Raw genomic sequence first — 22,720 nt, 5'->3', positions numbered from 1 at the left:
CTCTGACATACCTCCACCACAGCACAAAACCAATTCAGACCTTACCATTTTCCCTGGATAAGATTTATGCTTTCTTATTTCATGAAGTGCAAATTAATAACTTTCCTTTGCTTCTACTGCCTTTATAGGTAACGTAAAGGCTACACTGCTAGTATTTCAAATCTATAATTTCAAATACAGTGCAAATTTCCTGTTTTCTCTTCTGAATTTGTTGTTATATAGCCTTTAAACATCTATACATCTTTCAACCCAGAAATAGCTGCAATCTACTAGTAGATATAGAGTAGTCATCCTATGCTGACATAACCGATCCAAAACTTCAGGTAAAATCAGAGAAATACTTTGAAATACAATGCTAAGAAACTGTACAGAAAGTCAAAGCCTTACGTAAGTCAGAACAAAGAGATCATCTTTAGAAAACAAAAGTAGGTTGCACACAGTGTTTATATTCAATTAGGTTGTGGGAGTTGCCAGAATAATTTTTTCTTGTTGTTAACACATCGTTGTCCAGCAGATCAAAGCACCTGCCTTGGCGCTCTTCTGAATCTCCATGGGAGTTAACTTTAAGGAATGTGTGTTGCAGTAATCCATTACACCAGAGGCAGTAACCTCAATTCAAACTTTAGCAAACAGTTCACCAGGGAGAAGACAGTGACTTTTGGTGTTCGAGCAATTCTCATTTTAACTAGCAGTAATAGTACAGGATTAGTCCAACAAACTGGGGAAGAAATGGCAAAACTAAAAAACTAAATCCATGGCTGGTATTACTCACTTGAAAAGCATGTCAAATCATAATCACTTCTTAACCTAACAGCTAGCTCTCATCAGAACTCTAGTTCAGATGTTTTCAAACCACTATTATTTGTGTTAAAATTTATTTTGATGAACCACATATCTGTTATTTTTCAACAGAAAGTAACATTCTTTTTTTGTAGCTATCTGCCAAAACACATAGCACAGTGAGAACACTGCCTACCTTAAAAGAACACCTCACTGAGATCTCGACCTTGCAAAGACCTCACATGCTTTCAAACACAAGCAGTACTTCTTTGTGGCCCCAGCTCATCACTGGAGCCAGGATGGACTTCATTGCAGAAGAAACTCGGAATTAACATTCTTATCTTCAAATCACAGCCTGCTCAGGAATGTCTGCTCAAAAGCTGCAATAAAATGCTTCACAAAAGCCAGATTTCTTGCTGTACCAGTAGTTCACTGAACAAAACAGAAGAGCAGCCAATGATCTTCACACATCTCTGTCAAATAAGTGAAGAGGAAGAAGTGGTCTGGAAGGAGATTTTCAGCTGAGAGTTCAGGGAATCTGGCTTGAAACTTTCTGATGCTGATCAGAGTCACAGGCATACACCTCTCACTATTTCCAAAGTGTTTGGTAGGGCAGCATCCCCTAGCCTAGACACTTTGGAAATTTACAGTCCTTACTATTATTGCATAGCCAGCACCAGATTAACAGCAGAAAAGCTACATTCCAGCTCAACTGCAGCTGTGTGTTCAAACACAACTACTCAAACCCTCCAGAAAGGTCAACTATGCCACAAGAACTGAAAGAACTTGGGTCTTTACACTCAAATGAAATCCAGCAGTTTTTCCAGCAACATTTTAGTATTGAATGAAGGCAACTGGGATTTGGCATTTTCTTATTGCTCATCATTTTACATTATTCTGGGGGTTTGTTTTGTTTTGAGGCTGGTTTGTTTGTTTACTCTAACTTTGATATACACAAGATGAGAGTTTTAAGAGTTTAAAAACAAATGGGAGATGAATATAGTGATGAAATATTCTTGCTTAGAGTTCTTGATGGAGAGAACTGAGAAGCCCTGCATGTCTTTATGGATCAGAAAACTTCAGCTCCAGCATGACAAAGAGCAATTGATAAAACCTCCAAAAGAGCAGGAGAAAAAGAGCAGTTTTAACATGCTTCTCACCAGCTGCAGTCTGCTGTTTCTCAAGCCCTGGCATACAGAGCTAAGCTGGAGGAGCAGTGGTGTTTGTCAAAAGCAGAGTTGTGCATCATCAATAAAGGCTTAAAACTGTCTTCCTGCCTTCTGCTGGGAACATACCAAAGAATCACACCTCTTATGGTGGCCCTCTGTACTAGCCCAAAAAGGCTGTCTCCAAGCATCTTGGCCTTTCCAGGCTGTGGAAAGGAGAAACAGGAGTTTGAACGTCAAGGGGTAAGCAGCAGTTTTCACTTTAAAGATACGAAGTGCTAATGAACAAGGCCTGTTAATTTACCCACCCTCTGCATATCCTCCCTCCTACCCAAGTTAGAGACATGTCTTGATGATTCTGTTTGATCTTTTCTCGCCATCCGGGTAGCTGATGATTTTGTCCCAGATCTTGGTATCTTCTGTCTTCAAAACCTCTTTCATTTCAAATTCCTCCTTGTCCCACTCTGCAAGTTGCTGTCAAATAATTTTCTGAACCCTCCACTTTCATCATCCACCTCTGTCAGACACAAAGGCCTTTTCTTTCTGTACTACATCATACACAAGCTATTTCCCTTCACTTTCTAGACCTTCCACTTAAGCCTAACCTTTCAGCACCTGCCATTTCTGAATTTCAAGTCTTAAAGGTCCACTGCCTTTGCTACTAAATCTGTCTCACTTGAAAGTTAAATGAGAATGTAATAAAGCTTTTTCACATTCTGTTCTCCATGGTTAAGAGGACTCTGTTAGAGGCAGCTGCAAAAGTGAACTCTTTCTTCTTTTAAAGCTTTCTCAAGCTTTCTTTTTCTTTGACGTCTATCAAAACTTCACTATAGTTAAGACTACAATGACTACTATGTACAATGACAACTAGTACCATCTCATTTTCTTTGTGTTCCCATGGGTGCTTATCTTACATCTTGGATCTCTGAAGCAGAAGGCATTTTGTGTTGCATTTCTTCAGCACATGACAGGAGGTTTCTAGGTCACAATTAAAGTTCCTACGAGCTACTGCACATTCAATAAAACAATACCACAAGGCAACCAGGTTGGTTCTGTTGAATCATGACTAATTTGCCCCTACATCTACCTTCTAGCACAGGAGTTAGTCACAGCAGACTATTAGAGTGCACATTTCAACATCCTTACATGGTTTTGCTCACTGAGGTTCATCAAGCAGATAGTTGATTTGATGGTGGGGGAGAGGAGGAGAGGAAGTGGAGGTAGGATTAAGTTCTTGAATTCACACAGTATTTAACAGGGGAAAAAAGCTTCAAAGTCCCAAAAATCTATCCTCAAATCACAGAAGCATTTGCTTTTTATCTTGTTTGCGTAAAACTATGGAAATCTCGAGTAACAAGTTTCAACCCTGTGGATGCTAGTCACTGCTGCTTCCCCTCTTTTCCCAAACACACTCATATACTCTGCTTTTTCCCACACAAACTAAAAAGAAATAATTGTCCTAAAAAGCAAAAGAAAACACACAGTACGTCCAGTGTTTAACTATAGAACACTTTCCAGTGATACAGAAAGCCATCACATGATAAGCAGCATCTGGTAGTGCTTTTAGAGGAATATAAATAATGAGACACATAGCACTTCAGTGCTGAATTTATAAGGTTGGTATGTGCCTTGGCTTTCTTTGATTCAAAGAAGGAACAAATAATAACACATAAAACCGGAACAAGTAACAGTACTGAAGGGAAAGATTCAGTATCTGCCAATTTCCTCCATTTCTACACAAATTGGTCCTGCTGATGCTAAAATTAAAATTTAACAAGAGAAAACATAAGAGTCAAAACGTATACATTCAGGTTACATTTGAAGTTAGAATTTCTCTTTACACCGATGTGAATCTGTATTTTTTTCTTCACTGCAATATATAAAAATATCACAAGCCATTTAAAATATATCCTTCTAGCAAGCAGACATTTTATATTTTTATATTAAGGGTAAAAGTTACCTGCAAGCTATTATTAAGCAAGTCAAAGTCGCTGTATCGCCTCACAATCTGCAAAATATAAAGACAAAGTTCAGGAAATATATTACCTTTCCCATTAGCATTTTACTTTTCAAAATCCCATCAGAGAAAAGCAATACCCGTTTATAATTGTTTTCTTCTTTTAACCACTTCTGTAGAAATGCAAAACTGCTGGATTTATGTCATGCTGCCAGACAGCTAAGAAGTGGGTTTAATCACATCTGGACCGAAATAAAGATGTGTTTCAGACATTATCTTAAAAGAGCTTAAAATAATATTTGTGAGGAAAACTGCTAGCAAACAATGAAATTTTAGCATGCTAGAGCAAATAACTTTTCACAGTCATCATTACTTCTAGGCTTCACTGGTCGTGCATCAGCAAGGCTCTGATTTTATCACTAGGGAAGGCAAACTTGCATTTGAAATTTAAAAAAATGGTCGCACCAACACATGGTATTAACAAGACAGGCAGTTTTCCTGTTTTCCTGGAATGGTCACAATAGCAGCAGACAACTTGCCCTCTGCAGCTAGCAGGAACACTGTTTCTTCTCTTAGTTTTTGACCATAAGTATTCAAGCACTTCATGTTCTCAATTCCAAACCAACACTTCTCTCTCCAGCTCAAATTTAAAAAGCTAGGGACAATTTCCAAATTCTCCCTAAAAAGGCAACCAGGTTACATGAACCACATTTAAGAAATTACCTGCCAACTGTTTTCTGCTGAAACTCCTCTCTGAACACGGATTATGTATTCCTAATAAAAGGGAAAAGTTATTAGAAACGAGAAAGTAACAAGATGAAGAAAGCTGTTAGCTACTTCTCCAAATGTGACCACTATCCAACTAGGAAACTTTCAGAAAGAGAACATCCAGATCAAGATTTTAAGTGCCCAGGTGGCTGTCAGAGCTGGGTTTGCCCTGACCCACCACTAGCAGCTCTGCCTTTGCTTCACGGTAAAAGACAAAGAGAGGCCCAAGAGCTTGCAGACCTGTGAAGCACTGGAATAGTACAATTCAGTTGACAACAGGTGAAGAAACCTCTCACCACTTCCACAACGAAGAGCCCCTGGGAATTAGTACCTCCATCACAGCTAAACAAAACACCACTACAAACCCACAGCTGCCCAACCTCCAATTATTTTTAGATGAGAAAGGTTACCACAAAAGCTTTGGGGTGTGCTTGAGTAACTAGAATATATCACTTTCTCATGATGATTCTTAATTTCTAATGCATGCTCAATATTAATTATTTATATATTAACTATGCAGCTATATCTCAATTTCAGTGAACCACATTCAGATCTTAAGGATTTGTAATTCTCCCACTGCAACTGCATTCATAAAACACAATTCTTTTCAGTCTCTTCATTTCAAGCTCTACTGTAACTTTTGTACACCAATACCTGGTCAATACAACAATGTCACTATTGAGATTTATCTAATTATCTCAAGAACAGACACCAAGTAATTTGTGTACCTACCTACTCAGACTGAAAGAAATTGTGATTTTGTTTACCCCTATTCTGTTCAAGCTTGAAAACAGCTCTACAAACACTTTGACATTTCAAAGATAATAAACGATGCAAGTCCTTTTCCTAGAAAGCCTATAATCTCAATTTTAGGTATTGTTTAATCAGCAAGGAAATAAAATTAGTCTGGACTAAGTGTAGTAACAGATGCTTCCCTTACAATTTGCAGACAGTGAAAGCTCTATAAATGCAGCTCTTATTACACAGATAATCCCCTGGCCATGTAATTTACGTTGGAAAACATGAAAATGGAAAGTCAGAAAAGGTAAGGTGATGTCTGAAAAACTACAGGTCTCAACACTGAAGAGAGCTGCAGAGCACCCAGAGTCAGAAGGAGAAGCAGCCACACAGGTACCTGTGCTTTTACACTTCCATTCCAATTTATCAGTTTGACAGTGTAGGAGAGGCCTATGTCTCCAATGTCTTTTAAACACATCTCTCTGCTCAGCCAGGTGTGGTAGGACCCACCGCTGGAGCTCCAAATACCATGAAATCCCCCAGGCTTCCTCACTGAACACACTCAGCCACACTGCACACCCGCAGCTACAACAGTCAAAGTGAGGACTAGAAATTCTAAAACAAATACAAATTCAAGCCACGGCTCACAGTATTTCACTGGAACATGAAAAAAGCTCTTTGCATTTGTGCTCAGGGATGCACGAGTACCCACCCAGTTATTGCCTGCAGTGCAGCAAGCATCACATGATAAATCACTTGTTATTCAGCTCAGACGACTTCATTCACCCTGGCACTTTCAAATGTATTTTATGTAAAGTGCTGTATAATGTTTCATTTTCAAATGCCACCGAATTTTGCTGAACTGCTTACATCGATAGGAGTCTTACATAAGTAAAAAAGGACAGACTAGAGAATTATTCACATTTTTTCAGATATTAAAATTAATGCTGCATTCCTAATTATCAGGAATAGACAATAACAAAATAACAATAAATAAACAAAGACATTTCCAGCACCTTGAGTTTGTATACCAGATCTGTCCATTCTGTAACAGTAACTCTGTCTGGCGCGTACCTGCATACCAACTAAATAATGCAATTAGTTGAGTGCTTGATCCATGAAGCATTATAAATTCAGCTTCACAGTTAAAAATTCACATACATATTCATTAATGACTTCTCTCAGGTGCTGTGAATTGTCTTCTGGTTTTGGAAGTTGCTTTCAGAACCAAAAAGAACTAATTTTCCTCTTTCACATGAAATAAAATTTAAAGCTTGTACATCGAAAAATATAAATATATCATTGGATGCAAACAAACAAAGTGGAGCACGTTAGAGAATCCCCCTATAGAAATAAATTCCCATTTAACATTTACCACCATGAAAACTAAGTAGTGTAAATCAAGAACTATGACTACTTCAGACAAGAGGCAAAGGCAACATTTATGGCATTATCTTGTGTTTTCAGCCTTAACTAATCCAGGATTTAATTTACTGAAATTTCCTTCCAAAGCACAGTGGTCCTCAGGCAAAAATGCTATTCCATTTTCTAAAGTTCACTTAAAATGCCCTTTATCATCAATAGCTATCAAATACCCTTAGCAATTTTGAACCCTCTAGCCTTGAGAACAAATTCAAGACTAGTAAGCACGAAAACCAAAGTGAATCCTTAATGTCCCAGCACCTTAGATTGAAATGACAGAAATCCAAGAAGTCACAAACCAAAACACATAATGATTATACTGGAATTAAAGCGTTTCTTTTCAGAATGTCAGCCTGACACGCTCTCTCCATGTGCTCTTGTTGTACCCATGTGAAATTATAATTAAGGTATTTTCCTGCAAAACAAGAAGCCCAAATCCTCATAAATAGTAACAAAAATCCACAGAGCTGCTTGCAGCTGAACCACTGTAATTATGTTTGGAAACCGCGTGACAGAAAGAGATTAGACGGACACCTGGAAACCCAGATTCACCGCTAACATGGCTTTTCCTGTTTTGTCATCATTGCTGTATTTTGGAAAGGAGGAAGAGGCTACTCCATGCACAGCCAAAAAATTGCAGCAACTGCTTTTTCAGCAAGTCTCAAAGGGACGTTGGCTGTTTCTCTGAAAAACCACGTCAGCATGATTCACCATGTTCAGTCATTCATGTTTTCTAGGATTTTGAAAGAAGCAGAGCTTTTGCTCAATCCCTTGTAGCACTTACTTTTTATCCAGTGATTAACCTTTTCTGTTGTACCCAAGAAAATGCTCTCAGGCAGGCAGAACACACAAATTCATTATACAACCACCGATGTATTTTATTGCATACAGCCACTCTGATCAATTCAACAGTAGTCTCTTCTGGAGAGCCCAGCGATTAACAGCTCAGGGCTCAGAGCTCATTTTTTGTGTTACAAAACCAAATTAGGGCCACAACTATTTTTTCCATGCAGACTCAAGCATTTTCCCACCCAATTCTGCTTTGGAGCCCTAAAGCAATAATCAAATCCTCTCCTTACATCACAGGGTCACCTGAAACAAGAGTGCATCTCTCTTCAGATATGGTTGTTAGTTCTGCCTCTATGGAAATGGTAAGTTCCCACCATGCTCCTTCCATCAGTACTGACCGTAATGAGGAATTGGCCACCTCAGCAATACCTTGTCAATACAACTAATGAAAAAGCATAAAGGGTGTTCTGGTTTTTCTGTTCCCAAAGCTAATAATGAGATTGAGAGTCAAAGAACAGCTATAGTAGAAAAGCTGTGATAAGAAATACAACCCCTTTCCCAGTATCTGCCATGGCTACACATAATCAGCAGAGCACACTACGCTTAGTTTCAGTGAGAAGCTGATACTTCCTATTGCCTCCACACGACAAGAAGCTTGTCTTGGGATTATAATTAGCACCGCTGATATACGCTTCCCATAGGACCAAAGACAAGCTTTCAGCTTGTCAAGGAAAAAGCCTAAATGCACAAAAGCCTTTATTACTCTGCCAAATTCTCTTTCGTTTAGGAAAAAAATCTAAGCACAACAACATTCTTCTGAGACAGCAAGATTTGATAGTGAGACTGTGCCCAAAGGAAATAAATGAAAGCGTAAGGAAAATAGATAGGGACACTCAGAATCATTTCTGTTAGCTGCATCATCAGGAAAATACAATGGAAAAGGCTTCAGTAAGGGCTAGTAATTACCAGAGTTCACTCCTGCCAACAACTGCAGGGATCAACAACCAGGCTCAGCAAGGTCTAGCTTAGCAACATTGATGCAGAAATTCCCATGGCATCTTTCACTCCTACATGAATGGCTTGAAATCTTTCCTATGACTCAGTTTACCAAACAACTTCAAAGGAGACCTAACAGCTGCAAAGAAAGGTCTCAGCTGTCAGAACAGAGACAACCTCCCACTCCTGACTTTGCCCACGGGCACCAAGCTCGCTGGCATCAACTGTATAGGACCAACCAAGATAGGCCATAAAACCATTCCCCGAGACAACCTCCCTGAGTGCCTCCAGACTCCCACACAGGTAAGGTTTGCATGTCTGCTGCTCTTCCTACCATTACTGCCAAGCCAGATCCTGCCACAACCTTGATATTCCAGCAGCAGATCAATATACATTTCTTAGGATGCCAAGCAAAGCAGTTTTACCTATGGGAACATATCCTGGCTGCTCTAATTAGTTAAGAAAGCGGAAACTGGTGGTGGGAGGAGGAGGTCGGGAGCAGGGAAAGCTGTATGACCCCAGCTGCACACTGCCATTTCCTAAAATCTTCTTCCTACCACTACAGTGTGTTGGATAGTTTCTGAAAAAAACCAGTATTGTCCAAACATCCATAAGGACAGGTGACAACCACACTGCATTTCTCCAGTCCTTTGCCAATAACAGTTTCACAGTCACTGCCTGGGATTAACGTTATCCTGAACTTAATCATTTTCATGCAGAATCCACAATTAGGTGGTTTCCACCCCTAAATTCACAAAGATTATTTCCTGGTATTCCAGCACTTGTTAAAACATCAGCATCCGAGCAGCTCTGAGCTGCTCAGATAATTTTGGTTAAGATTCCTAGGTGAAAATTACACAGCAAAGTATGTCCAAGTGTTTATCATCTTTCCTAGTTTTTGAAACAGAAAGCAAACAGGAAAGAAAGGCTTTTGCAGAGACAAAATAATAAAGAACAAGTGGTGTATTTAGAGATTGATATAATAAAACATAGAGTCGCACAATATTGGGTAATACATTCTGTTTTCCCAAGAAAATACTCTCTAGATTTCTGGCTCAAGATAGTCAAATCTGTTTTTCCACAGATTTCTGCTGTACATCTGTTTATTCCAATAGCCTTGAAAAGCCAACCATTATAAAGATCCAGGTCGCTTTCAGGTCACATCAACTAAAAGTCTGAAAAGGCTTTATTGTATAAGCATTAAAGAGAGGAAACACTAATTAAGCATGAATACAATCCCTGCTTAAGTAGGCTGAATTGGAACAATTTCAAGTAAGAAGCTCTTCTCAATGTTTATTTAGAAAATCTCCCACGTGAAAAGTAGCAACAAAATCAGGAAAGCTGCTCAGAGCTGAGGACCTCTTCACTACGGGGCACAGTGTTTATTTGCTATCACAAAACCTGCTATTCAGCCCATCTGAGATGGAAGCAGCAACAGTGGTGTTTACCTGCACTTCAAAGAATGCATGTGCTTGTCCAAAGACATTATACGGTCCCACACACTCTGCATCGCTGCTGTAGTAATAAGTAAACCATTCACTAAGTGAAAGCTATGAAGTAGGACAACTGCAGGAAAAAAATAGAACACACCTCTACATGTATGGAACAAGAAAAGCTCTGGAGAGAGACAAAAGAAATAGCAGCTTTTCGGTACCCTGCATCACCATGGCCTTCACCAGAAAAGCAAAATATTCAATATTTTTCAGGAAATACTCAATAGCCAATAAAAATATTCTAATTACACTGCAAGGTCTCTAAGGCACTGTATTTACTAAGAAAAGATACAGCAGCTAATATTTTGACTGCAGTCTCTAAGGGAGCTACAAATACAATGCAAGTTTAGTAACCTCACTAGTGGAAACTATAAAGTTGGGATTTCTAAAATTAGGCATGATGAAGCAGCTATCTCCTCTCTAGCTAGGAGAGAACAGGAGGTGGGAGGTAGTCAAGCTTACTTACAAAGTCCAGTGGAGGAACTGCATTTCCAAAACTTCAAACAAGTGAAGTCTAATAGTTTCCTGTCTAAAGCCACCTCTGAAAGTCACTTTACAATTTTATTTTTCCCCAAAGTGAAAGCAACCTTGCGGTGATTGAATTCCTTTTAAAGGAGGCATACAAAGTCCTTTACAAGCTCTTAAGATGAATTCTACATTTCTAGAAACATATGTCCGTATTTTTGTATCACAGAACAACATTGGAAAAGTATAAATGCTTTTCCAACATTTTTCTAATCTAAAAGCTACAAGTGTCAACATTCATCATTGCTTAAGGAAAACGAAAAACTCTGAAAGCATATTACAAGAGGGATTTATTTCAGCTGTTCATTTCCAAATGCCTTGAAGACAACAATATACTGCAGTAAAATTGGCTGCTTTACTACTTCAATTTCAACATGAAATGTACGATAAAGGAAAATCACTTCAGAAAAGAATTAAGGAATGTTCTGAAGTATAGGTTTTACTGGTATAAAGTGCTCTAAAACTTGTAGGTACAGATGTGCAGTTAAGGAACATGTCTAGAAAACAGATGAAAACAGCATCCTATTTTAAGACTCAATGCAAGTCTTTTAAGTAGTGAATACACAGATGAAATACTGCAATATGAAGCAAGTTCAATAGCCAAATTTTATTAAAGCTTTAGTACTGAAAATGCCTCTGTTGTCAGAACACAATATTTGCATTAAGATGAGACGCTTGCAAATTGCTTAATATATTGGATGTAATTTCAGTCCTACTGAATTCAAGGAATGTAATGGCAACAAAACAACTTCACTTTCTGCAAAATGGTTGGCACGTGTACCTACCAAGAGCACCGCATCACACCTATGAAAGGTGCCCAACACAGTCCTGGAATTTACAGAGTTACTCTCTCTTCAAACCCAGCGGTAGTGATTGAAGCACATAGCAGAAGCAAAATGAGGCTGACAGGGTTTGCTCATGTGATTTCAAACCTGTTAAGTGAGGCCGCATTGGGATAGACCTGCAATATAAGTTTATTTGGCTTTCAAAATGAGGACTCCATGAACATTACGCTATAGAATTATTTGTATGTAAATGCGTATTCCAATGGAACTCAGACTGCTTGTAACACACTTAACTGGGGAAACAACTTCTGTAAGAAAAGAAAAGGCATCATTTTCATCTTCAGTTATCATTGGAAATAAAGACGTAGAAAGAAAATCTCAGCTGATCATTTCTTTGTTGCAACACAAAAGCGTGGAGCTTATGTCCCAGCCAAAATGTACTAATTCAATTAAGAACTGAGCTCTTCTGACTTGAAAGAAACATGAAAAGCTTATGAGCATATCACAAAGTTTTGCAGTTGATTTCCTAACAATCTAAAAACCACATTTACTAGGAGGTTAACACAGTCTTACTAAGCAAAAAATGCAGGCCCTCAGAAGTATGTTTTAAGTACTAGCTTTGTTCCTTCTTAGGTTTCTGGAGAATTCAGGTAAGCATGTAGTAGTTTCAGGTTTTGTTTTCAGTTTTGTTTCATTAGTTTCACCTTCATCCCCAGGAAACAGAAACTGAGTCTCTGCCAAGTACAGCCCTTTATTTAATGCTATTAAGTTTACCCTTACCCTGTCTGTTATATTAGAATTAACAGAAGCTACTTAGAACAATAGATAAGCAAACTGTTCATTTGACACAAGCTTTGGTGGTGTTTCACCATGTTTACAGAGCTTTTCCTGAAATTCTTCACCTCTTCCGTAGCTGGTTACTCAGAAGACTTGCTATTTTCAGCACCCATAGAATGTTCAATTTATTCCTAAATCAGCTGCCATGTTAAAGTCGCACCTAGCCAAGGCCTAAACAATTGACATGTAAGTGCTTTTACAAGCAATTACCTACAGGAAAAATTAGAAATGCAAGTTTAAAGCAATTCTTGCAACACTAGGCATCTTTATAAAATCTTAATACACACCACTGACAAAAGAATAGAAAATCTATTCAAGGATGCCTTTGTGTTTCAGCTTTAGAACAAGTTTAGCATGTGAAGAACTAGTTCTCCAAACATTAGTTTGGGATGAAGAATTGTATAGATCTATACCTTTTGAAGATATCGCTTTGAGGTGGGTGAGGAACAAACCCCCAAAGCATTCAGTTAATGACAACCTACTTCCTTACATCTACAACACAACCAAGTAAAGTACAGTCTTAATGCCCTACAAAAGCCCTTTGACTCTTATTTCTTAGAGGGGCTTCATTTACACACCTCTTCAAACACAAGGATCTATTTGTGTGGCTTATTTAAACCAAGAAAGTTCAAATCAGGAGCAGCATCACTTGCCAATGAACACATTGTTCAGATACAAGGGACATAAGAAGAAGTGTCCAAAATGACAAAACAGTCAACTTACACCAAATAAGAAACCAACTCTCTGTTACAGCTTCCTGTACTTCATTATCCCACGCTGCCTCCATATAAACCATCTGTGCTACACACACTTCAAGCCATCTTTCAAATATCAACAGGGCTTCTGCAGTAAAACAAACAATTACTAATAGATGTATCTTAGAGACAGATATTAAATCAAAAGGCGCAGTGCTCCAGCATTCTGTTATTAACAAAAGATCAGAACAAATTAGTAGAGATTTTTTTCTGAACAACCATTAGTAACAGAACACAGAGATGAAAGACAGAGGAGGGGGAACAACATTTGCTATCACACTCACTCAGACAAGACAACACACACAGAGTCTGCATTGAAAAACTACTTCCAACTGCTCATTCTAAAAGAATTTTGTGAGGTTTTTTTTTCCTAACCAAAATAATTCAAATGAAAGGAAGGAACACAAAAAGCTATTGTAATTTGCACTACCAAAAAAAGTGTAACAAGGCATGATGGAAACAAGTTAACAATGAAACTGTAATCTGGGGAGTCTTAGAAGTTACAAAACTTCTCACAGGACTTGGTACATGCACCCCTCGGCTATCGAAACAGGTAAAAAGTATCAGGCTTGCCAGAAAAGAAACCTCATTAGTTTTACTTATAGGAGGAGCTGCAACAACTGTGAGCCATAGCTGCTAGATTCACAAGATCTTCTGGGCAATTTCTCATACCTAACTTCTGTTCAGAGGAACACTGGTTACTGCAAGCTCCTCACACAAAAATACACTTCCTAAGTGTGCATTACTTATAGGAAGAGTATTTAATAAGGCAGTCTACAGATTTGTTGCATATCCTGTGGTGAACCTACCATTATTGTCATTCAGGTTAAGAGTACTCACCAGATGCACGGAACCAGGAAGAGAGATCAATCACACAGGAATCAGAGCTGTGTAAGGGACAGAGGGAACACCCTCTCTCCATTTAAAATACCCTTCCTGATGGCCCACCTGCTGCTGGAAGTACCTCTGGCCTCCTTTACAGCCCAGCATCCCTGCTCTCAGCTAAGGCAGGAATCACATAGGACAGCCAGTTCTCTCTCTGATTCACAGTACTGCTTGGTCATACCTCAAGTAAACCCAGTTTTTTAAAGTGGAAAATAACTGCAAATAGGAGATTATGAATTTTGGGCTGTGACTGCATGCTGAAAGGCAGCGCAGTTCTCATGGAGGCTGTGCGTGTGGGTACACAGCAGAATTAATCCGTGACATAAAAGTCACAGCAGGGCTCATTCTGCTCAGTGTCATCGCTCCCCACAACAAAGAGAGGGGGGCTGTACCCCATCACATCTCTGCAGCTTTACAGCCTTCCCCGCAGACACACAGCAGGACCTGGAGGAGAATGTAACTTCATCACAGCTACTGGAATGGGGCAGCTGGAGCCCCTCTGTGCCTCACAGGCTGGAGGAGACCTCGAGGACAAGGGCCATCACACTGTGACAGACCCCGAGGACAGGGGCCATCACACTGTGACAGACCCTGGGACCAGGGCACACCACAGCAGCTCGTTCGGCCGCTGGCACGAGGCCTCCCGGGAACGGGCGCAGCTCGCAGACACCGGGGAGCCCCGGGCGGTGCCGGGGCCGAGAGCCGGAGCCGGGCAGGGCAGGGCAGGGCAGATACCCCAAGAGGAGACGGAGCGGGACAGCCCTGGCGGCGCCGCATCCCCCGCGGGGCTGCCCGGGACCCACCACCCGCACTGACGGGGGCCGCCCGCAGCCCCGCTGTTCCCGGAGCTGCCCCCTATCATCCGCGCGCTGTCCCCCAGCCCCACTGCCCCCCCAGGACCCGCTGCCCCCTTATCCCCCAGCCCCACTGTCCCCCCAGGACCCGCTGCCCGCCACCCCCACTGCCTCCCCAGCACACACTGCCTCCCTGCCCCTCCAGCCCCCACTGCTCCCCATCCTCCGGGCGCTGCCCCGCAACCCCACTGCCCAGCCCCCTTCCCCGCTGTCCCCGGGCGCTGCCCCCTTGTCCCCCTGACCCCTTGTCCCTCTGCCCCATTGCCTCTCTGTCTCCCAGCCCCCGCTACCCCTCTGCCCCACAGTCTCATTATCCCGCTGCCGCCCGGGCGCTGCCCCCTTGTCCCCTTGGCTCCCAGCCCCACTGTTCCCCCCCAGCACACGCTGCCCCCCAGCCCCACTGCTCCCCCCCAGCCCCACTGCTTCCCCCCAGCACACGCTGCCCCCCAGCCCCACTGCTCCCCCTCCAGCCCCACTGCTCCCCCCCAGCACACGCCGCCCCGCTACCCCCGGGGCGCTGCCCCCCAGCCCCCAGTTCTCTCCCCCCGCGGCCCGGCCCTGCCCGCTCACCGTGTGCGAGTGCAGGCTCTGGCTCGCCTCGATCTGCGCTGTCAGCGGCACCGTGTCGTCCAACAGCACCTTGCCGGCGGGCGGTTTCTCCATGAAGGCCATCCCGGGGCGCCGAGCGAGAGCCCGACGTAGTCGACCCGCTTCCCGGGGGCAGCCGCCGCCGCCGCTGTCAACACGGCAGTGCCGCCGCCGGGCCTTAGCGCCGCCGCCCGGCACTGCCGCCGCCCGCCGCCAGGGAGCGCAGCACAGGTCGGCCTGGGCGCGTGCGGTGCCGCTGCGCTCCCTGGCGGCGGGCGGTGCAGAGGTGGGCTCCGCCGTCTGCACCGGGGCAAGGGCCGGCAGAGCGCCTGTCACCCACCATATGCAGCCTCTCCATCACCTATCCCCTGTCTCCCACCGCCTGCGCCATCACCAACCCCATCTCCCACCACCTGTCACCCACTGCCTGCACCCACCACCTGGGTGCATGACCTATTCCGCCACCCACCTCTCTGTCACCCATTCCATCACCCACTGCCTGCATCATCACCCACTCCATCACTGTCTCTCACTCATCCCGTCACCCACCTCGTGCACCCACTGCTTGTCACTCCCCCCCCCCCCCCCCCGTAACTCCATCACCCTCCACCCATCACCCAATCCCTGAACACACCTCCTGTCCCCCACCCCATCACCCACACCCCAGTACTGTGCACTCCGTACTCGTCACACTGCCCAGGACTGCTGTGCCCGGTGACACGAAGGCAGCAGGAAGGGGATGGCCCTTCACAAAGGGCCCTCACAAAGAGAGGAAGAAGCACACACAAGAGGGCTGGTGCGCTCGCTGCCCCTCACCTTCTGGGGTTTTTGTAGTTACACAATCATTAAGAATCAAACAGCACTCAGGGCCTTTGCCTCAATTACTTGGGTTAATTTATTTCCTAAACACAGATTTAAAGTTATTAAGTGGAGCCCAACAATTCTGCTGTTGTCGTAGTGGCATGGAAAACACTATTTCTACGCTGCTCAGCACCTGGGAACCCACTTCCTGTTGAACATTTCTCTGCCCTTTCTTGTGTTCTTGCAGCTACATCTCAGGCTGGAATAGTGAGTGACCTTTCCAAACTGCTCCCGATGCAGCTACCCACGGGTCAGACACAGATTTGACGCCTTTTCTTAACAGGCATTTACAGGATGACTTCCCTTCTAGAGAGGCAGGTGAACAAGGAATGAGGGAAGGAGCATGCCTGCTTTGAAAAGTGTTGCTTGGCAAAGCCAGTGATCAGGCAGCGACCCAAGGCAGAAAACGGGAAGTGAAGCAACTCCTACTGATGAGAGATAAGGAAAGCTCTAAGTACTGGTTCCATGTTGAGAAGAGGCCAAACCCTGCACTTTGAAAATAGAAGGCACACTGAAGTCAAACAGCTCAAACATTGCCCCTCCCTCTGACCCAGTGTGACTCAACACCTGGGTTTGCTGTCACAGTGCCGCTACACTGAAAAACAAGACATCGCATCCAGACAGCGTAACCGTTTTACCAGCAGCTTTCATCACAGTTTGAAGACAAACCCTTCTTTCACAGCAAATAACTTCTGAGGTTATTTGCAGCCATGAAAAGTCAGGGCACTTAGGGACATAGTTTAGTGGTGGCTTGTCAGTGTTAAGTTAATGGTCAGACTTGATGATCTTAAAGGTCTTTTCCAACCCAAAGGATTCTCCGATTCTGTAATGAGAATGCATTTCTGGTGCAGAGAAGACAGAGGGATAAATAGATGTTCTGCCAGAATACTGTATGAGCCACCAGCTGAAGACAGCCTGTCCCATTCGCTCCTGAAAAAAAGTTTCTTAGCGTATAATAATCTTAAATCGGCACTAAAGTAATTCAACTCAGATGATTTACTAATGAATTCTCCAAAAGCCCACTTTACCAGTGACCAAGGTACTTTCAGCAGGCAAAGGGGAATACACGTTCACACAGTCAAAAAAGCAGAGAGAAACCATGTAGTTGGTATCAGACAAAATCACCCCCGCTTGTCTTGCCCACAGGAACACAAGGCGGCTACAAGCAGTGACAACACAGCTTTATAAAATCCTCCTTCACTCTGCTCCTGAAAGTCAACTTTCAGAGGAGTTTATCATCAAAAGTAATTTTTTGTTTGTTTATAACCAGGCCTGGTAAGGTATCAAGAATTTGAAAGTACTGAGAGGGCCACATCTCCAGCTGTATCAGGCAGAGTATGTTGTTTATGTGAAGGATGACTGCTACTTATTCACAGAGCTAAGGAAGCTAGAACATTGCAAGAGCAGACTGCACCAACATCAGCTGGAACTGCTGGGGAGATGACAACAGAACTGGCACTTTGTGTGTGTCGATACCTCCACTTCTGTTAAACACACAGCACCAACCCTCTCTTCAGTGCTTGTCAGCAATACAGCTATTCTGTAAAGAAGGAATAAATTCTAACTGAACTCAGCTAGTGTAGACTGCGATTTTACCAAAAAGAGCAGCCTCAGCATAAGCCCTGCCACTCCCAACTTGTGCTGTAGGAGGTCTGTCTAAAGGTGCCACTTCTGTTCACACTGAGTACCTGCTCCTGTTGGTTTCCTCTTGGCAGTACACAGGGAAAAATGAAAAGCTCCAGGTTTAATGCAGTTCTATCAAAAATAAGCTTGTGCACTCTTTGAAACATTTTGAAGTTTTTTTTGTTGTAAATTTACTAGATCAGGTGACGTCACATAAAAAGACAAGAGTCAAAGCCAAGCATACATTTCTCACCTTTATAGTAAAGTAGCACAGGATCAAAAGCTCTAACTGTCAGACACCATGACTTTCACCATCCCTTCCATAACAGTCTTTCCACTTTCTCTGACTTTACATGATACCAAGATGTGCGCCAGAGAACCCTTCAGGCGTTTAACTTCCGCAGCAGCTACAACTTCTTCACCAGTATATAAAGGAGCTGGAAATCGGATCTCCTGTGAAAGAAATATACAGCCTTGACCAGGCATTTTAGTACCCAGAACTGCAGAAATAAGTCCATTGATCAAAACTCCATGCACAATAGTTCTTCCAAACCTAGATTTCTTTGCAAAATCCTCATTTAAATGCAAAGGATTTGTGTCACCTGTTAAACAAGAAAAAGTAACAACATCGTCCTGCGTAAAAGCTCTGGTAAGTTCAGCTTTGTCTCCAACTTTTATGTGTAAGCACTGAAGGAAGGGGCATCCAAGCAGAGAGGTGATCACTGTTAGCTTTGTCAGGGCTCTTTGTCGTAAATCTCCTCCAGAAATTCCACACCTGATGGGCTGCAACATCTCAAGCAGCTTCTGCTTTGTACAATGAAACCAACAATGGCATTCAGTCCAGGACTAGTTCTCTGCTGTTGCCAGATAACGCAAGAAGAAATGGAGAGGCCTAGTTTGGGAGCAAGAAAAAGAAACAAAACACAAAGCAAGAAACAAACTAAAACTTTTAAAAAAACCAAACCACACCACAAAATGCACTCAAAGCTGAAAAAAACTTAGATTTCCCTCTTACAGAAAGAATTAAAAACTTAAGAGCTAAAAACTTAGAGCTGTGCCCAAGTAGATTTTTGTTTAGCCATAGCTTCAGAGACGAAGAATTCTTGGAATGCATTTTATTAAGCAGCATCCTCTGGAAAAAAATGAGCTCTGGAAGGGCATGCTTATGCAGGCATTTTTAAACAAGGTCAGTCAACAGTGACTACAAGAAAGGGAAGAAACAAGGTAGGGGAAATAAAAGATTGGACCAAGGTATGGGCCAAGAACAAAACTTTCTCCAGAAAGTATTTTCTCACAGACATACTAATGAATTCAGGGCTTCTCATTTGAATTAAACCATGAAGCATTACACAGCCACTATTGGCACATTTTCCAAGATCCATTATAAGATGCAAATTGCTTAAATACAGGCCTACACACCTGCACTGAAAAGCATTTCACTCCCAAACCAAGACATTTTAGCACCTAGGCCGTTTTGCTGTGAAGAGGAAGCATGATCAGCTGGCCAGACAACCTTAGAACAAGAACAGACATCTCGGGGAAGCCATCCAGCCCCCACAGCGCTTTACCTGCAGCACTCGAAAGGCACACCTCCTGTTCTGGTAGAAGCCCAGCAATGTTAAAGCACTCCACAGCTTGACGAAGCCACTGAGTAAAAAGAAAACAAAATACATGAATAAATTCTGTGCTTTTTTCTGTTTTCCTGCAGCATTAACATCTTCAATAAAAACATGTTACATGAAGAGTAACAAAACCTTAACTGAGTGTAACAGCAGGTAATTTCATCGATGAGTTCCAGTAGCAATACGATGTCCTGATGGGTTATTGCAATGACTGCAGTCTCTTGTCCTTGTCATACAGATACATAAATATAACCTTTACAAGTTTACTAGCCCCGTTCTTGTTCTCTCTGTGAAGCTCCTTCTTCCCCTAAATCACTTGTAGTTGTCTTCACCGCCTAAATCTGGTAGCCATTATCACCTTCACAGAGATATTTAAAGCCATATATCTCAATGGTCCTTCCAGACCATTCTGTTTTAAAGCAGGAATAATGTAGCATCAGGCTACCAAACCCTAGTGAATTTTTACTTTCCGCATACTCTACGCAGACATCCGCAAGTTAGGCTTAATTCTTCAAAGACCATTCTTAATTTAAGAGTTCTGTTTTCTCATGAAAAATATTTCCATGGCAGTACCCAAAGCGCACACCTTCTGCGCCTTACCTGCTAATAACTCTTAATATGGCACACAGAGTTTTTTCCTCATACGTTAAGACGTCAACAGGCAAAGCTGCTCCAACCTATGAAAAAATACATTATTTAATAAAGTACCATCCTATGCCTTTATAGCAGCTTATATGCAAGTGAATTCACTGCCAGCATGTGACATCACGTGTTATAGTTCAAATCTCACACAAGTGTTTCAGCAACACCACCACCAGATTTTATCGAGCACCCTCCTCTCAGAGCTCTCTGGATGGAAGTCACTTTAAGTCTCACATTACAGCTGGAGAAACAGGGACCCAGCAGTGATGTGACTTCCTTAAAGCTGCCCAGCAATGTGGCAAACAAAGTGAGAACAGTCCTGCGGGCTTCTCCATCCAGAAAGCTGTTCCCTTCCCACAGTTCTCCTTTCAAGATCTCACTACAGTGAGAGCCTCAATACCCCAACTTCTCAAAACCGGACATGCTGCAGCCACTCATGGACACCAAGACAGAAGGTGCGGCCCCAGCTGCATCAGCAGCGACGCCCATGCAGTGCAAACAGGGTTGATACAAGAAGTAGTTACTATTACAGAAAGTGGAATATTTCCTATTTAAGCTAAAGTAGAGTTAAGATTCATCTAAGTAATTGCATTTTTTGAAAATTAGACAGAATGTCCCTCTGATAGGGCGTTTTCTTTCAGACAGTGATTTCCAGATACTGCGCATTCTTTGAAGATGATAACGCCTTGTGTTCAGTGTGATCTGTGCTGAACAGATGCGTCTTCTCTAATCACCTCTGTCTGCTGCCTTCCTCTCCCTCACATCCAGGGACAGGCAGAGCTGGAGCCAGCTCCAAATCAGCAAGAGTTTTGTCTGTTGTAAAGTTCACAATAACATCAAAATTAGACCTTGGAAAGCACAGAATACGCATAAGACTCCTGGGAAAATATATACACATGCATGTCAGTCGGAAATCCATTCTGTACCATCTCCTGTCTGCCTGCACACGACTGATGGGAGCGATTCGTGTTGCCCAGGCCCGAGAAAGGTGCTTGCTTCCTAAAACTCCAAAAAGAGTCTCAGAGAGTTCATCTGCCGGCATTTTGGGTATCGGCGTGACGGGAGAAGCGAACGGTAAACGTTTCCCTGCCCACCTCTCCGTGCAGCTCCCTCAGCGCCGACACCACCAGCTGCTTGAATTGCGCGGCGCTGGGCCGGGCCCCGCCGTCGGGCAGCTCCCTGCGGGGAAGCAGAGCGGAGGCCGAGGTTGTGGGGGCTGCCGGGGCCGCGGGGACACACACACACACACGGACCGCACTCACTCACAGCCGCACGCGCAGGTAGTGGTGCCCCGCCGCGCCCCGCAGCACCCGCCGCTCGAAGGAGGGGGCCGCCATCTTGCCCGACCCTCTACGGCGGCCGCGCGGGGGCAACTCCGCCCCCTTCTCTTTTGGCAAGGCGGCTACGGCGGCCGCGCGGGCTCAGATAGGCTCCCTTCCGTTGTGGCAAGGCGGCTACAGCGGCCGCGGGGGAGGGAGGAGGCCGCACTCGCCACGGTTCCGGGTGCCTCACCTTGGGGGCTCCGAGCTTGGCCGCCTCAGACAGAGGGTGGCAACAAGCGCAGAACCGCAGAATGACCCGAGATGGAAGGGACCCACAAGAATCATCGAATCCAACGCCTGCCCCTCCACAGGGCAAGGCAGAAATTCACACCCTGCGTCTGGCCAAGCACTTCTAGAATATTGTCAGGCTTGGCGCCGGGACTGCGTGCCTGGAGAGCTGCCCCGGTGCTCCACTGCCCTCCGTCCGAGGAGATTTTTCACAGAATCATTAGGCTGATAAAGACCTTTGAGATCATCAACTCCAACGGACTCCTAATGTCCGACCTAACCCTCCCCTGGCACACCCTTAAGAGTCCATCGCCTGCTCCTCCTCCCCTTGTGAGGAAGCTGCAGTCCTCGGGGCTGGAATTGATCTCTGGGAAGCTGTGGGAACAGATGGTGTTTCGAGCACTCTAAGCTAGCTTTTAGCTTCCGAAAGACAAATATTGAATGCTCTGCAGTAAACACACTGCTGGAGAGGGACTAGCAAAGATGCTCTTCCGCTTGCCCTATAAACCAATGATGCTGGTCTAGATGCTGTTCCTGGTGTCTGGCAGCACGAACACTGAGGGCACGGGGTTATCCTAGCATATGCTTTACAAAACACAGCTGAAACAGATTTGAAAAGTACACAGAAGGTGGCTGGCAGTATGTCTTTGCACCTCACTGGTCAAGGCAGAGTTGAGAACACTATTTTATTAACAGCATGAGTCCCTGTAAGCTGATTCGAAGCCTGCTGTGCAATACATCCTTCAGAGAGAAAGAACAGAATGGTTGGAAGCATCTTTGCCCTGCCAAAATGAGGAAACGTCCTCAGCATAAGAACTTTACAGAATCTTGTTTAAGAAAAAAAGTCTATGCAGGAATTGACATTCACCTTCACGGTAGCCGAACACCCATCTGATGCACTTGATAGGGCCCAACTCACAGGACACCTTTTGTGTTTGCCACCAAGCTGCTGTCTGTGTGGAGGAATTTCAGAGCTTGAGATACATTCTACTTAGATTTGGGGTTTTCACTCTCCCCAGTGAGAAAGCAAACCTTTGGACCTGAGCCCACACTGTCAGCCTGCTGCCACGTTGGGCTGCAAGGG

General features: G+C 43.5%; 3 protein-coding genes across 13 annotated transcripts in view; all 3 read right to left on the bottom strand.

Moving 5' to 3' along the window:
* PXK (PX domain containing serine/threonine kinase like) overlaps nt 1-15,528 on the bottom strand; it is a 36,618-nt gene extending 21,090 nt beyond the window's left edge. For 8 of the 11 annotated variants that reach the window (XR_008451760.1, XR_008451762.1, XR_008451763.1 and 5 more), the window contains exons 1-3: nt 15,321-15,528; nt 4,627-4,677; nt 3,907-3,954 (exon numbers count right to left, since the gene is read on the bottom strand). Coding sequence is in view for 6 of the 11 variants with exons in the window: in XM_054077027.1 (XP_053933002.1) it covers nt 3,907-3,954; nt 4,627-4,677; nt 15,321-15,422 (201 nt within the window). In the remaining 5 variants the exon portion in view is untranslated. Of the gene's footprint in view, nt 1-3,906; nt 3,955-4,626; nt 4,678-15,320 lie in introns of those variants that run through there. The other 3 variants (XM_054077029.1, XM_054077030.1, XM_054077034.1) reach the window with 2 other exon arrangements.
* Nucleotides 15,529-16,226: 698 nt separating this feature from the next.
* Nucleotides 16,227-18,614, bottom strand: HTD2 (hydroxyacyl-thioester dehydratase type 2). The gene is made up of 2 exons (XM_054077042.1): nt 18,076-18,614; nt 16,227-16,624 (listed from the first exon to the last, which is right to left on the bottom strand). The coding sequence occupies exon 1, from the start codon at nt 18,612-18,614 to the stop codon at nt 18,108-18,110; it is 507 nt and encodes a 168-aa protein (XP_053933017.1). The 3' UTR covers nt 16,227-16,624; nt 18,076-18,107.
* On the bottom strand, nt 18,577-21,461 carry RPP14 (ribonuclease P/MRP subunit p14). The gene is made up of 5 exons (XM_054077043.1): nt 21,353-21,461; nt 21,181-21,265; nt 20,045-20,121; nt 19,391-19,469; nt 18,577-18,714 (listed from the first exon to the last, which is right to left on the bottom strand). The coding sequence occupies exons 1-5, from the start codon at nt 21,421-21,423 to the stop codon at nt 18,658-18,660; spliced, it is 369 nt and encodes a 122-aa protein (XP_053933018.1). The 5' UTR covers nt 21,424-21,461; the 3' UTR covers nt 18,577-18,657.
* Between the last annotated feature and the right edge of the window lie 1,259 nt (nt 21,462-22,720).

This window comes from Cuculus canorus, chromosome 11, assembly GCF_017976375.1.
Source record: "Cuculus canorus isolate bCucCan1 chromosome 11, bCucCan1.pri, whole genome shotgun sequence".
NCBI classification, from domain to species: Eukaryota; Metazoa; Chordata; class Aves; order Cuculiformes; family Cuculidae; genus Cuculus; species Cuculus canorus.
This window is presented reverse-complemented; position numbering and strand designations above follow the sequence as displayed.

Coding starts and splice junctions, on each gene's coding strand:
- HTD2 (XM_054077042.1), bottom strand. CDS start 18,614: ATGTTGCAGCCCATCAGGTGTGGAATTTCTGGAGGAGATTTACGACAA.
- RPP14 (XM_054077043.1), bottom strand. CDS start 21,423: ATGGCGGCCCCCTCCTTCGAGCGGCGGGTGCTGCGGGGCGCGGCGGGG. Junction 20,122..21,180: donor TGAGGGAGCTGCACGGAGAG/GTGGGCAGGGAA, acceptor ATTTTTTCATAG/GTTGGAGCAGCTTTGCCTGT. Junction 18,715..19,390: donor GTGCCTTTCGAGTGCTGCAG/GTAAAGCGCTGT, acceptor CTCCCAAACTAG/GCCTCTCCATTTCTTCTTGC.